At 38.1% G+C, this 14,014-nt stretch overlaps 1 protein-coding gene and 1 pseudogene across 2 annotated transcripts; both read left to right on the forward strand.

Annotated features, from left to right (window-relative positions):
* The first annotated feature begins 1,895 nt into the window (after nucleotides 1-1,895).
* On the forward strand, nucleotides 1,896-6,576 carry LOC113348203 (probable glycosyltransferase At5g25310). 2 transcript variants are annotated; one of them, XM_026591909.1, is made up of 6 exons: nucleotides 1,896-2,024; nucleotides 2,827-3,812; nucleotides 3,910-4,040; nucleotides 4,758-5,106; nucleotides 5,582-6,252; nucleotides 6,288-6,576. In XM_026591909.1, exons 2-6 carry the CDS (start codon nucleotides 2,916-2,918, stop codon nucleotides 6,295-6,297), a joined length of 2,058 nt encoding a protein of 685 aa, XP_026447694.1. In that variant the 5' UTR covers nucleotides 1,896-2,024; nucleotides 2,827-2,915; the 3' UTR covers nucleotides 6,298-6,576. The 2 variants fall into 2 exon arrangements, with proteins under 2 accessions (XP_026447694.1, XP_026447695.1); XM_026591910.1 differs by having other exon boundaries at nucleotides 5,582-6,576.
* Nucleotides 6,577-8,830: 2,254 nt separating this feature from the next.
* On the forward strand, nucleotides 8,831-12,097 carry LOC113348204 (annotated as a pseudogene).
* Nucleotides 12,098-14,014: the final 1,917 nt, after the last annotated feature.

Genomic DNA, 14,014 nt, shown 5'->3' on the forward strand with positions numbered 1-14,014 from the left:
GTCCCTTGCAGAGTGGCCTCCATGTCACAAAGAAATTAAACCTTAGCTTTGTAAAACCCAATTCCTAGACCAGTAATAAAAATTGTACCGGAAGGTCTCCAGGCTTTAGCTCTTCCTAAGTTGAACTTAAATAAAACATGTAATGACCCGTCCCTCCACCGATATCGTCCCCACTTGCCACTGCGGGCATCCGTTAATGTGGGGTATTCAACGGGCATCACTGTGGTCATTCGGAAACAACTTCCGAGCACGCTTAACTGCAGAGTTTTCTGTTAATTTTGGAACCAATTGTGCTGAAAAGGCCTCGGTGTTAGGAAAAAACAAGCTATTAATTATATTCCATTCGGCCAACCACTTCCGAATATCGGGTATTGCAAAACACTTCTGTTGAAATTCGACTGAACATCTTGAGTATCGTCATTATCACCAAACCTGTGGGTAAGAGATTCTGCCAAGAATATCTTCAAAATCAAAGGTATGGGTTATTGAAGATGTGGAGCCATGAAATCAAAACAACAAGAAGAAAAAACATTCGGAAAAAAGGGGAAGTGAAGAGAAAAGAGAAAGGGGTAGAAAAAAAATCACAACAATGATTAGAAAAACACCCTAATGAGATATAACTACCATCAATGAATATGAAGAAACAACCATCAAAAATGATAAAGATAGAAACTTAACGGGGTCAAGAGAACGACGATCAGAATTGACTGTAGCGAGAGAAACTAATTTTCCCTTTTCCAAAAAGAGATAGTAAGGCTTAGTGTAGCAAGATTGCTAATAGGGTACTAAATTGCTTGGGGGTGTACCACTTTACATATAAGACAAAACAACCATTTGTTTTTGGGTTGGTACATCTCCAAGTAAATTGGCACCCCCATTAGCAGCCTTACAGTGTATTGGTTACCCTTGATTCAACTTTCAAATCCCTGACACGTTACCAAAATTCAACATCCAACCCTAATGGGAACTCAAGATTCACGTCAAAAAAGCCAAACTATTTAGCGACAGACGCCAAACCATTAGGCATCTTATCTATCAACCATTAGATCACTAACGAAATTACAAATCATATGGTCTATATCATTTTGTCACTTAAATTTCAATAAAATATTTTCTAAACGGAAAATGGGTCATTTGTCCAAATATTTTAAAACATGGTTTAAATGGACGAGTAAAAATTAGTATGGGTGAAATAGACACCAAAAAAATATGAAACTAGATTCATCCTGACTTAAACTTAATAAATAGCAAAGATGATGTTGGATGCATCATGATATAAATTAAAAATAAGAAAAAGTATTTGGAAATGGATATGATGAAACTGTTTACATTCTGGCTATTTTTACATTTTTGTTCATTTTTTTCACAATCAACACCAGCGATGGATCCACTCTGTACATAACACCCCCATATGGCCACGATTTGTGGCTGTGAATCTTGAGTGTTGGGTGCCACTGCACTAAACCTCAGAATCCACTTACATTCAACCGGTGGGAATCAGATGCTCGCCTTTTGGTATTTGGTGAGGGATTCCGGTGAATTTATCAAAAAAACGGTAGAAAAGAATTTCGTAGCCGCCCGAAATAGATGACCGCAATTTGTGAGTCCAAGGCTGCAATAAGAAAATGAAAAATCTTTTCCAATAGCGTCCCTCACGTCACGTAACACGTTGTACAACTCCCGTCCCTATGTTATCATGACAGTCACGTAGCATAGCACATGTCTTAAAGAGTTGGTATTCTTTGTAATAATGTATCTCGGATAACGGCATTTATTAACAAAAACTGTCCTTTTAAGTGGCACTTTGGTCATTTTATTACTTAATTACGGCTATTTTTTTTTTCTTTTATATTACTACCTGAAATCTATTTTATTTTTTCTAATTCAAAATTCCAGACCATTTTCAATTCCAGATATTCATCCTCCTTCTTTGACGACAAAAATGCTTTGCTTAAAACGGAAATTCCAGGTTTAGAAAAGAAAATCTGATTCAAGCTCCTCTAATGGCGAAGGCGATGGCGATGGTACTCTTTCTCTTTTGTTTTTTCCTTGCTGTAAACCTGTTACTGCAGTAATTTACTGAAGTAATCTGTACTCATTTTGGTTTAAGGAATTATTCAATTTTCTACTCTGAAGTACATTTAGAATGATTTTATGATCAAATGATTCGTAGATAGATTGCATGTACTGATTGAGTTATGAATTGATTAATAACGAGGAAATTCAAGCTCATATTGATTTTTTGGCTTAAATTTTCTTAGAGAATGAAGTTGAGATTCATTGTTGGTGTTTCTCTTGTTTAATCTGTTCTTCAAGCACTCATCACCGATCTCTATTTCAATTTATTTTTTTCACTTTTTTTTCTTTCGAATTTTGATCCTGTACCGGATAGAGTTGTTGTTTTTGTTTTGGTTGATTCCTTGTTTAATTGACAGCGTAATACCTAGATCGCTTTCTCTTTTCCAGTGTTTGAGGTTTTGATTAGTTAGATTGGTTGATTTTCTTCATAGGTTGAGTTCATTAAAGTCTAATTCCAAGTGTATTGCTGCATGTTGTGTAAGTTCTTCCATACTAAGTTTTAGAAGGCTCTATTGTAGATAAATCACGCAGTTACTTCATCCGGAATTTAGAGTTTAATAAGTTCTGAGTTAGTATCAAAGTTGTTCTGGAAATGATTCATTATAAGTTTATTGCTGTTAATTTGGTACTGAGTTGTTTGTTTGTGACTCAAATTTGTATGCAGTTTATGTACTTGTTGGGCCCCTTGTGTTATCAAATTTAGAGGCCCCTTGTGTTATCACTGAGTGTTTTTGTTATATTTTACAGGGATGAAGAGATTGGTAGTACCTATGGGTTTGTAACCGGCTCATTCCTTCTAAGCTGCATTAGGTTACAGCTTCTCATTTCCTGGAGTAATGGATTATGCAGTTAAGTTTCAGAAGCTATTCCATGTTGAAGCCATGAAGTTGTTACTGGTGATGGGAATTATTGCATCTATTTTAGTGATTCAGTCATCATTGACGCGTCCTTATGGAAATATCTTGTCGTCCCTATATACTTCTAGTAATGTTCTTACACCAGGAATGACCAGCCTCTCAGTTGAGGATGCTTCTCGTCGATCAGCTTTTGTTGGTATCTATCCCAGTGGGAATAATCCTGTCTTGCCTGATTCATCTGTAGTTCCTGAATTTATAACAAATACAGATGCTTCATCTGTGGTAAAAGAAATTACTCATGGAGATGAAGAACTCAAGAATGTGTTGTCAAATGAGAAAGGTGGGGACCAAGATCATGATTTTGATTTTGATGCAGAAAGAGATCCAGAGAGAAGGTTTTCACCTTTGCCTTCCCCTTCCCCTTCACCTTCCCCTTCCCCATCAGAAGGTATAGAGCCTGATGAGAATTCCACGTCAGAGACTAATAAAGAACAAGTCGAATCTGGAGAACTATCTAAGAGAGACAATGATTTGCATTTAAAGGAAGTATCAAGCAAATACGCAAGTCCTGTTATCCCTCCAGTTGTATTACCACCACAACTTTCTCGAACTACGATAAGTCCAGAGATATTGGGTTCAGACTCGGGCACTTCCGTCCTATCTCCAGTGGGTATTCACACAACAGAACCGTCTTTGAAGGATGGAGAATCCGAGTTTTCGTTGCAGGATGGCCTAACTACTCAGACCAATAAAGTAACCATGGATAAGAATACTGGAACTCAAACTAAAAGCAAAATCATCTCTGCAAGTTCAGTAACCTCAATATATGAAATGAACAATTTACTAGTACAAAGTCATTCCGCCTCTCGCTCGATGGTATTTATCGTAACCTGTTGTCTTTTAATTTGACTATGTGAACTGATTTTTGTTTATCATATATTCTTAGTTTTATTTCTTGTTTATTGAATTGAAGAAACCACGAAGGTCTTCTCCTCGCGACAAAGAACTATTATCTGCAAGGTCACAGATCGAGAACGCTCCATTTATAAAGAGTGACAGGGAACTTCATTCTCCTCTTTTTCGAAATATTTCCACGTTTAAAAGGTAGATCTGTACTCTGCTGTATTACTGTGAGTTTTTTTTTTTTTGAATTAACTTTTCGCTTTCACACTATTGAAAAGTCACAGTATATTTTATCTCGATTAGAATGTTCTGCAACATTTCTATGTGAATTTCATTCTCGTGATTTGCGTAATTTACGGTGGAAGAGAGATCAGTATTTCTTCATTCTTCCGCTATACTTTGTAAATCTCCATCTCCTTGCTACACGCGAATTGGACTCTACTCTTTCCTGCCAAACCTTCATATCTTTTTTTCTCTTAGTTTCTTTCTAATAACCTGTCGCACATTTTCCTTTTGTGTTTATACATGTGTTATTTTTTACATTAAAACTTACATATGTTAATTACGCAGTAGATGTTGGTTGTTTAAAAGTGGGGCGAGTGTGAAGCATTTAGATGTGAAACACCCTTCAATGTAATTGTGTTTCCATAAAGATGTTTATCTTAAGGGAAAAAAATGTGTGTCAAAACTTGCCATGTTTTATGGATGCAAAAGAATTCAGGAACTGTTCTAGTGTTGTAGCTTAGCTTTCTCATTATGGCTTTCCAGTATGGTACATGTGGCACTTTCAAATTTCAGCTCTTTCGTAGTTCACATAGTGGCCTTATAATAAAAATGATGTTCACATGAAATTTTGAGTTTTCAGTAGGAATAGTTTACAAAGTAGGGCATCTAACTTTCAACTGTTCCCTTTCACAGAAGTTATGAACTAATGGAACGAATGCTCAAAGTTTACGTCTACAAGGAAGGAACTAAACCCATCTTCCATACGCCACCCCTCAAGGGAATTTATGCTTCTGAAGGGTGGTTCATGAAACAGCTGGAGAGAAACAGAAGATTTGCTGTCAAGGACCCTAGAAAAGCTCACTTGTTCTACTTACCATTTAGTACAAGAGCTCTACAGCAGACGATGTATGTGCCTAACTCACACAGCCATAAGAACCTGATCGAATATTTGAAGAACTATTTGGATACAATAGTAGCAAGACATCCTTTCTGGAATAGGACTGGTGGAGCAGATCATTTTCTTGCTGCTTGCCATGATTGGGTATGCTTCTTTTCTTCTTCTTCAATTTTTAATCTCTCAGTTTTGATAACCGTAGTAGGTTTGCCCCATCTCGTTGTCTTTGAATGTGGTTGAAAGACACTTTTCACAAATGAGAATCCATCGAAGAAATTTGAGCTGTCTTCTATCTGTTTGTTGCCTAAAACATTTTCGTATTGGATCCAGCAATTTTTGTTTTTGTTTTTTCTTCTACAATACTTGTTCTTTGAAAACCTGGAATAGAGCTATTTTTCATTTTCAGAATTCAAATCATTCAAAAATGAAATCCATATTGAAACTCCGAGAATGAGGTATCTAATCTAGTATTAACCGTGGCTTTCTTGTATACCCTGTTTCCTAAACATTGATTACCTGGATTGATAACTAGACTCCACCGTTTCTGTTTATGTTCTAATGTATAATTTTCAAGTATACTTTTTGTTTACAAATTAACAATAGCAGCACTTTTCTTGCGCAGGCCCCAGCAGAAACAAATGACCATATGAGCACTTGTATTAGAGCTCTCTGCAATGCTGATGTCAGTGTAGGCTTCAAGATAGGGAAAGATGCTTCTCTTCCAGAGACATACGTTCATAGTGCAAGTAACCCTCTTAGATATTTAGGAGGTGAGCCTCCATCAAAGAGAAAAATTCTTGCTTTCTTTGCTGGTGGTATGCATGGATACCTCCGCCCGATACTACTAAAGCACTGGGAAAACAAAGACCCAGACATGCAAATTTATGGTCCCATGGGTGGTGGAAGGAAGAAAAAAATGAACTACATTCAATCTATGAAGAGCAGTAAATACTGTATTTGTGCCAGGGGTTATGAAGTCAACAGTCCAAGGGTTGTCGAATCGATCTTCTTCGAATGCGTTCCGGTGATTATTTCCGACAATTTTGTCCCTCCATTTTTTGAGGTACTAAACTGGGAAGCTTTTGCTGTGTTTGTACCAGAGAAAGATATACCAAATTTGAAGAACATTCTTCTTTCAATACCTGAAGAGAAGTATTTAGCCATGCAGACGAACGTGAAGAAGGTACAACAACATTTTCTTTGGCATACAAGTCCTTTGAAATATGATGTTTTTCACATGATTCTTCACTCTATTTGGTATAACAGAGTTTTCCAGATAACAGACAGACAGAAATAAGAAAGTGTTAGGTAGGTGTTTTTGACTGGAAAAGTACTTGACTTGTGAACCCCATAAGACTTAGAGATAGTTCAAATTAGGCCATACAGAAGTGGTGGGTACTAGATGCTATGCCACTATAGTCTGTCAGAATATGTAGGGCAGGACAGAAGTTTCAGAAATGCAGAGAGTTGGTGGGTGTACAGGGTAATAATTTAATTTTGCCTGTAAATGTTTTCTTGTGGTCAGATACATAAATGCAGAGTTCCCAACTCTTCATCCCATCTTGTTTTTTTTTGTGTTTCGTTAGAAGGCTAATTACCAACCAAATTGGTAACTTATATTACTGCTAGAATTGTACGATCCTTCCCCAATCGAAGTGGTTACGGGCGAGTGAAGCTGGAAGCCTTAGGGATAGGGAAGCTTTTGTCTTTCTATTGTAGTAAAAGATAAGATGACTTGACCGTATGAAGATGAAATCCGTCTTTGCAAGAGCTTCAATAGAAGAAGCTGAACATACATGAGCGTAAGGTATCGAGAGCTTCTCTTCCGTCCATTTGATCCTGCTACCTTTATACAGACGATGACATATGTGTAAAGTAGACGTTTCCTGATCCGATGTACTCTCAGTATAGCTATTTTCCCATCGACTTCCATGAGCATCGACTGAACGTGCAGTAAAGAATCCACGAACTCTTGAACTAGAAATGAAGGAATTAGAATATATTCGAAGGTTTCGTTCTCAACATCAAACACGAGTATAAAGGGACATCGCCTGGTATAATGCATATGCCAATGGATCTTACCATCCACAATGGTTAACTTGTCTCCCGACTGGAATGCGAATGGGAGTCCATCATCACCCTCCAATCCTCTCCAGTTATGTTCACCAGCAGCAATCCACATGCACTATCCCGAACAGTCAAGACCTCCACAACCAGAACGCCATGAGTTTCGGCTTCGGTTTCAGGAGCAAACCTTTGCTTCGCATCACTTGATATGCAAACGACTTTGTGTTTCCCGCTTTCTGGAGCGAATCCTAAAGCGATGGACTCAACTTGGCGCCTAGGTTTTCCTCTACGTAAATCGCCGGCTACGGTAGTTTCAATCCAGCGTGAACTTACACCAGTAGCAGGAACATACAGAAAAAATGCGTTCTCGGTGGTAATACATACCTTTCGCACCACTGCTTGTCTTGGTAATTTATATGGACTAGGACGCTCTAATGGTAATCTATGAAGTTTAGTTAACCCTTTTTCAGGCGAAGCAGTTGCGAATTCAATGATTCCTAGTATTGGCTTGATAAAATCAGTTGTTTGATCAGGTTCTATTTGCTTGATAGACAATAATGATCTCTGATGACAAGTTTCCAAACCTTGACCACGCAGGATATCTCTTAAGCATGTCCATCCCTGTTGTAAAAGTATCCGCTGCTCCTCTTCTATATTTTTCATCCACAACCGATATATGGTTTTGAGAGAATCGACCAACATATCGTTTGAGTCACTCATCTTCTCCTCTTCAACACCTTCTGTTTGAAGGTTTTGCAAAAGTTTCAAACCAGTTTGCATAACCTGTTCAAAGTTTTGCATCTTCCAGTCTTTTGTTGTTTTGGTTATATTTGTTGGAACCAAAGTTTCAATAGTTGTTGTTTTATCTTTTCCTTTGGATACAAAAGCACGAATCGTCGGGGATGCTTGAGGTTTGAGATGTACCTTTCTAATGATTGCTCTTGCCGCCATTTCTTTCTTACTCACTCACCTGCAAATCTCTCCCTCGAACAATCAGCTGCTAACAAAAATGAAAAACCCTAACCCCGTGTTTCTCAATCGCTTCCTTTATAGCACATTTGGATACATCTGTTTCCGACTTCTGCTTCTCCAGAAGTGGATGACAGAAGCAGAAGTAGAAGTCAGAAGCAAATTTCAGAAGCAAGCACGATTTGGATACATCTGTTTCCGACTTCTTGCTTCACCAAAAATTAACTATTATGTTTCTATAAATCATTCTAATGCGCTTGGAAGCGCATTCAGAAGTTACTTTTTGACATCTGGAAGTTGAAAAGTCAGAAGTCAGTTTGACAATAATTTTAGACTTCCAGAAACAAAATAGTTTCGTTTTTGACTTTTGCTTTTGACTTTTCTGAAACAAAATAGTTACCCAAACTAACTTCTAAATTTTTTGCTTCCAGAAATTAAAAAAAAAAACATTTAGATATGTATCCGAACGCGTTTACGTTACTAAAAGTTAAACTTTCTACTTGAAATCATTATGAAATTGTTTATCCAAATTAATTTTTGATCTTTTTATTTTTGTTTCCAGAAGTCAAAAATAACTTTTGGATGTGTATTGAAACCCACTTTAACAATTTTAGTCAACTCAAATAGGCCGGCAACATACTGTGCGAGTGCGATTTAGTGCGCACAAAAATCTAGGGAACCGACAAAACTACTACCGCTGTCGTATACGGATATTAGCAAAAGCAATTAAGGAAAAGCCAAGTTAAAGCGAAAATCTCACTTAAGACTAGAAAAAGAAAACATTCCTTAATTTGGTCGCTGTTGATAATAGTAAAGCCAACTTGATATATTAATGATGGAGAGTAGTAAATGATAGATTCTATACTTTCCACTTCCGGAAAAAAAATAAAATCCAAGCATTTCATCTCTAAAATTTGTACAAGAAGAAAAATGAGATCCCAGCAGCCAGTACTATATTTACAGGTACTTCTCTTTCCTCTTTCTCTGTAAAAAGACATTACTCACTGATGATCAGCAAAACCAGAATTGTCTTCTTTTCCTTTTTTTTTTTTTTCACTTGGAAATCTTGAATTCTTGAATACTTGCTCTAATTTGTATTCTTAGCTTAAAAGAATTCTAGGGTGTTTTAGTTCATGAATTCAATTGAAATTCCTGATACAGGGCCATGATAGATAGATATTATGTTGGTAGATTCAGGTTAACAGGCCTCAAAATTCAAAACCTTGAAAAAACACAAAATTTTGCATAACCCATTGCTTGAAATCATAATTGATTTTGTGGGTTTGTTGTAATTTTTCAGGTTGAGTGAGAGACATACTCTGATTGATAAAATTGATAACCATGAAGTTTGATGCTGCACACCACCATCAAAAGCCATGTCTAGGGACAAACAAATTTAGGATTTTGGTCTTGGGAATGGTAGCAATTGGCTTCATTTTTCTTCAGACTTTAATCATTCCGTCCGAAATATTACCGGGTACTACAGTGTCAATACATGAAAGAACTAGCATTTTTCTCCTCTACGAATGATTCAGACTTGATGTATTCTCCACAGCTTCAAATCGAAGCTTTTGATGTTAACTTGGCGGAATTTGAGCTCGGAGGAGAAGAAGCAATAAATGACAAAGATGTGACTAATGTGTTTATGAGGAAAATGGATGGAAGCAATGGTGTTAATGATTTGTCATTCAAGGAAGTTTCATTAAGGGATAAGGAGTCTGTTATAGATCAAGATGTGGTTAGACGAGATAACAAAGAACAGTTTGAAGGTGATTTTCTGGAACGGAACAAGCAAGTTGTTGACACTGAACATAATGTGACACTGCAAAGAGGTTCGGTTGCTTCTACCAAAAGTTCTTCGATACTTAATACACCTATAATTAAGAAGATGAGGTGTGATATGCCACCAAAGACAGTAATGACAATGGCCGAAATGAACCGTTTGTTGCTCAGGAAACGGGCTTCTCAACCCAAAATGGTATGGATCTCCTGAAATATGAATTTGCTTCGTAGAGACTTTAGTTTCAGTTTTCTCACTTAAACTCCTTATCTTTTGCTGTGGGTGTACAGAAACCAGAGTGGTCATCAAGACGCGACCATGAACTTGTATCTGCAAGGTCACAGATAAAAAATGCTCCTATAGTTGGGAATGATCGAGAACTTTATGCTCCTCTGTTTCGGAATGTTTCCATGTTTAAGAGGTAATCCAACAAAAAAGACTTGGAAGTCTAAATAAATTTTTCTTGATATGCAACTTTTTCAGTCAGTATCTTGTTGCCTGTTCATGAGGTCGGAGTTTTGGATTCCTAGGTCCTGTACTTGGTTTGGATTCCAGAAGCTTCATTATTAAGCTTGTTGGTGTTGTGCCTGTCTGGTGAAATCTTACACTTCTCGGTGATAATGGTTGCAGGAGCTATGAACTAATGCAACAGATACTCAAAGTCTACATTTACCAAAGAAGGAAAACCACCCATTTTCCATGTTCCGATTCTGAAAGGGCTTTATGCCTCTGAAGGATGGTTCATGAAACTAATGGAGAGTAACAAAAGCTTTGTCGTCAAGGATCCAAAACAAGCTCACTTGTTTTACATGCCTTTTAGTACTCGAATGCTGGAACACGCAATGTATGTACGTAATTCACACAACCGGACAAACTTAGCTTTGTATTTGAGGGACTGCACAAACATGATTGCCTCAAAACATTCTTCCTGGAATAGAACCAATGGAGCAGCAGATCATTTTTTCGTCGCTTGTCATGACTGGGTATTCCCTTACTTGATTCCAATTTCCAAACCTTTATGTAGTAGTCTGTAATTGGATTTTATTTAGTACATTATTTGTTTGTTGGTTTTCTCAGGCTCCATACGAAACAAGGCACCACATGGAGCGTAGTGTTAAAGCGATGTGCAATTCTGATGTTACTCAAGGTTTCAAGATTGGCAAAGATGTATCCCTTCCAGAAACATACGTGAGATCTGAAAGGAACCCTCAAAGAGATATTGGAGGGAAACCACCGTCCAAAAGATCAATTCTTGCTTTCTTTGCTGGAAGCATGCACGGATATCTTCGCCGTATTCTGATAGAGCATTGGAAGGACAAAGACCCAGACATGAAGATCTTTGGGCGAATGCCTCCGGGTGTAGCTAGCAAAATGAATTACATCCAACACATGAAAAGCAGCAAATATTGTATTTGTGCAAAAGGTTACGAGGTTAACAGTCCCAGGGTGGTTGACGTGATCTTCTATGAATGCGTTCCGGTGATTATATCAGACAATTTTGTCCCTCCATTTTTCGAGGTGCTAAACTGGGAGGCATTCTCGGTTATTGTGGCAGAGAAGGATATTCCAAAGTTAAAAGACATACTTGTATCAATCCCGGAGGAAAGGTACTTAGAAATGCAACTTGGAGTGAAAAAGGTACAACAACATTTTCTTTGGCACCGGAATCCTGTGAAGTATGATCTTTTCCACATGACCCTTCATTCGATTTGGTATAACAGAATTTTCCAGATAAGACATGGAAGCAGGAATCAAAGCCTGGGAGGGCAAAAACATTAGAGATGTATACACCATAACTTATCTTGACATGTGGAGTGTGATTAAAAGCTGAAGCAAGATAATAATAAAGCAATGCAACACGCTACATCAATTCTAAGAGTGCTTAGAAACTAAGCTAATGTCACTTTTGCAAATAACAAGTATCATTTTTCCCTATAAAGAGGGGAAGATAAGGAAGAAAAAGGGACAGACTTTTGGGGAGCTAGAAAAGGAGGAGTAACAAATCCACTACCTCTAAAGAGAGGAATAATAGCTGGATTGGTTTACTACCTTCGTTATCTTCGTTATATCCTCGATACCTTCGTTCTACCTTCATTACCTTCGTTTTACCCTCAATACCTTCGTTCTACCTTCATTTTACCTTCGTTATTAGAAACCTTCACTGAACTTCATTATCATTAATGAAGCTCATCAACCTTGTAACAAATCAAAAGCATAGTAAACTTTCTTTTACCTTCCCGTGGATGTAGACACTCCGTTGTCGAACCACATTAATTATCTTTGTGTGAATCTCTTATTTACTTGTTTATATTTCATCTTTTACTTGTTGTTTTATGGTTTAAATCAAGATCCAATGATCTTGTTCATTTGATTGTGCTACTAGAAAAATGGTAGTCACAATTTGGCGCTAGAAACAGGCCATGTATAAAGAATTTATTCTACCTATTCTAGATTTATTTCACTATTCCAGATTTATTTTCTTTTCACTGGCTCTCTGAAATTCGTTTTCGATTTTCCTTTTTATTCACCCGAGATCTCTTTCATTTTGTGGTTTTGATACAGAAAGTTGGATGGGTACCATTTTGGTTTTCAATCCACTGACCCAAGTCTTTCATCTCTCAAACCAGTTTATTTGCGACTTGATAATATAGTTCACCAATTCATTGAACCAGTACTTTGTTTTTTGTTTGCCCCATGGGATTTGTCTCACCTATTTCTGTTGGCTTCTTACCCAACACCATTTGATTTTCTGTTATTATATTTTGTTAAAACCCCTACTATTGCCATGATCTGATCAACAAATCTTCTCTTGATTTTTCACCTGAAACTCATTTTTCAATCATTTATCTCATAACCCGTTTGTTTTCAAGTATTGTTAATGTGCAGGGGTTGAACAGTTAATCATTGTATCTAGTTGGCTGAACGATCACCGTTGCTACTCCTAATAAAATGATGCCTTCACCGGATAAAGCTACTACTACAACGGACTCCGCCATCTGAAACGACGGTCTCACAATCTGACGATGCACCTTGGATAAAGCTTCAGTCCCGCTCTCAAATGATTTGGAATGCAACTAAAAAGTCTTACTAATTAACTCAAGCTTGGCGCTTCAACCCGAGGATGAAGCTCTACTCCTTATCACGATGATGTAATCCCGCTCCTCAACCCCGATGATACCAGCAACCTAAAATACAGTCCATCTGACGACGACGAGGATGATAGCTCCAACACTCTATTCCGAAGATAAAGCATCAATCTATGACCAAGAGCAAGGAACAACGATGATAGTAATTATGTTGAGGACCAACTCAATTCATAGTTTGCATACAGATTTGAGCCAGATGCAGACCAACTCGATTCGTAGAGAGAGCAGCAGTTCAATCTTAAAGCTCACTCGAAGTACAAAGCCAACGACGATGACGCAACTCTGATTCTCAACCCGATGTTGTTGCTGCTAGAATCAAAGTACTGATGATGTTGCTTTGGTCCGGCGACGAGAATCCTGGTCAGCAAATTTTTGCAGGTCTAACCATCGGTAGTACAACGATGATAAAGATTCTACTCCCGCAGTGGTGCAGCTTCGGTCCCACAACCCGATGATATAGCTTCCGTCCCAGGTCAGACGATGGTGCAAATCTGAGGACGAGAATGGTGCCAAGCCCTCCAATGATGCTGAAAGTAACCTGAAAGAGCACAACCAAGGTGCTTAGTCAAGTGTATGGCTCAAGGAAGGATGGAATACAAGTGCTGGTGGAATGGTGCTCTCCCTCAAAGGCTGGTTCAAGACTACTTTAATTGGTGGAATGCTCAATCGATGGCGCTCCAATAATCAGCAACAAAGAGGACCAGCATCTTCTAAAGCGAAGGTGCAAAGTAGACACAGAGACCCCAAGTTCAGATGCGTTTTAAGCTCGAAGACAGAGCCCATGTCCAACGATGCAAGGCTGCCGTAGAACCAGTTGGTTAATAACCGCAGTCTTCCGAAGACCAAAGTCCAAACACGACGAGCCAAAGTCTGAAGATGGTGGACGGAAGCCAAATTCTGGTGACAATGATTGTTGCCGACATACAAGTTAACTGACGTGAAGATTCTCCAAAGGTCCAACAAAGATATAAATTCTGATGCCAATAGTACAAATTCCAAAGGTACAAAGACACAACTCATGAGATGAGGTACCACGATGACGACGCAAAATCGACAACGATGGGGCAAAGCCGCTGCCGATGATGACATAGTT

Source organism: Papaver somniferum, chromosome 2 (genome assembly GCF_003573695.1).
Source record: "Papaver somniferum cultivar HN1 chromosome 2, ASM357369v1, whole genome shotgun sequence".
NCBI classification, from domain to species: Eukaryota; Viridiplantae; Streptophyta; class Magnoliopsida; order Ranunculales; family Papaveraceae; genus Papaver; species Papaver somniferum.

Excerpts from the sequence above, each read along its gene's own strand:
- LOC113348203 (XM_026591909.1), top strand. The coding sequence starts at position 2,916 with ATGGATTATGCAGTTAAGTTTCAGAAGCTATTCCATGTTGAAGCCATG. Across the intron at positions 4,041-4,757 it reads AATATTTCCACGTTTAAAAG|AAGTTATGAACTAATGGAAC; the intron begins GTAGATCTGTAC and ends TCCCTTTCACAG. Across the intron at positions 5,107-5,581 it reads TTGCTGCTTGCCATGATTGG|GCCCCAGCAGAAACAAATGA; the intron begins GTATGCTTCTTT and ends TTTCTTGCGCAG.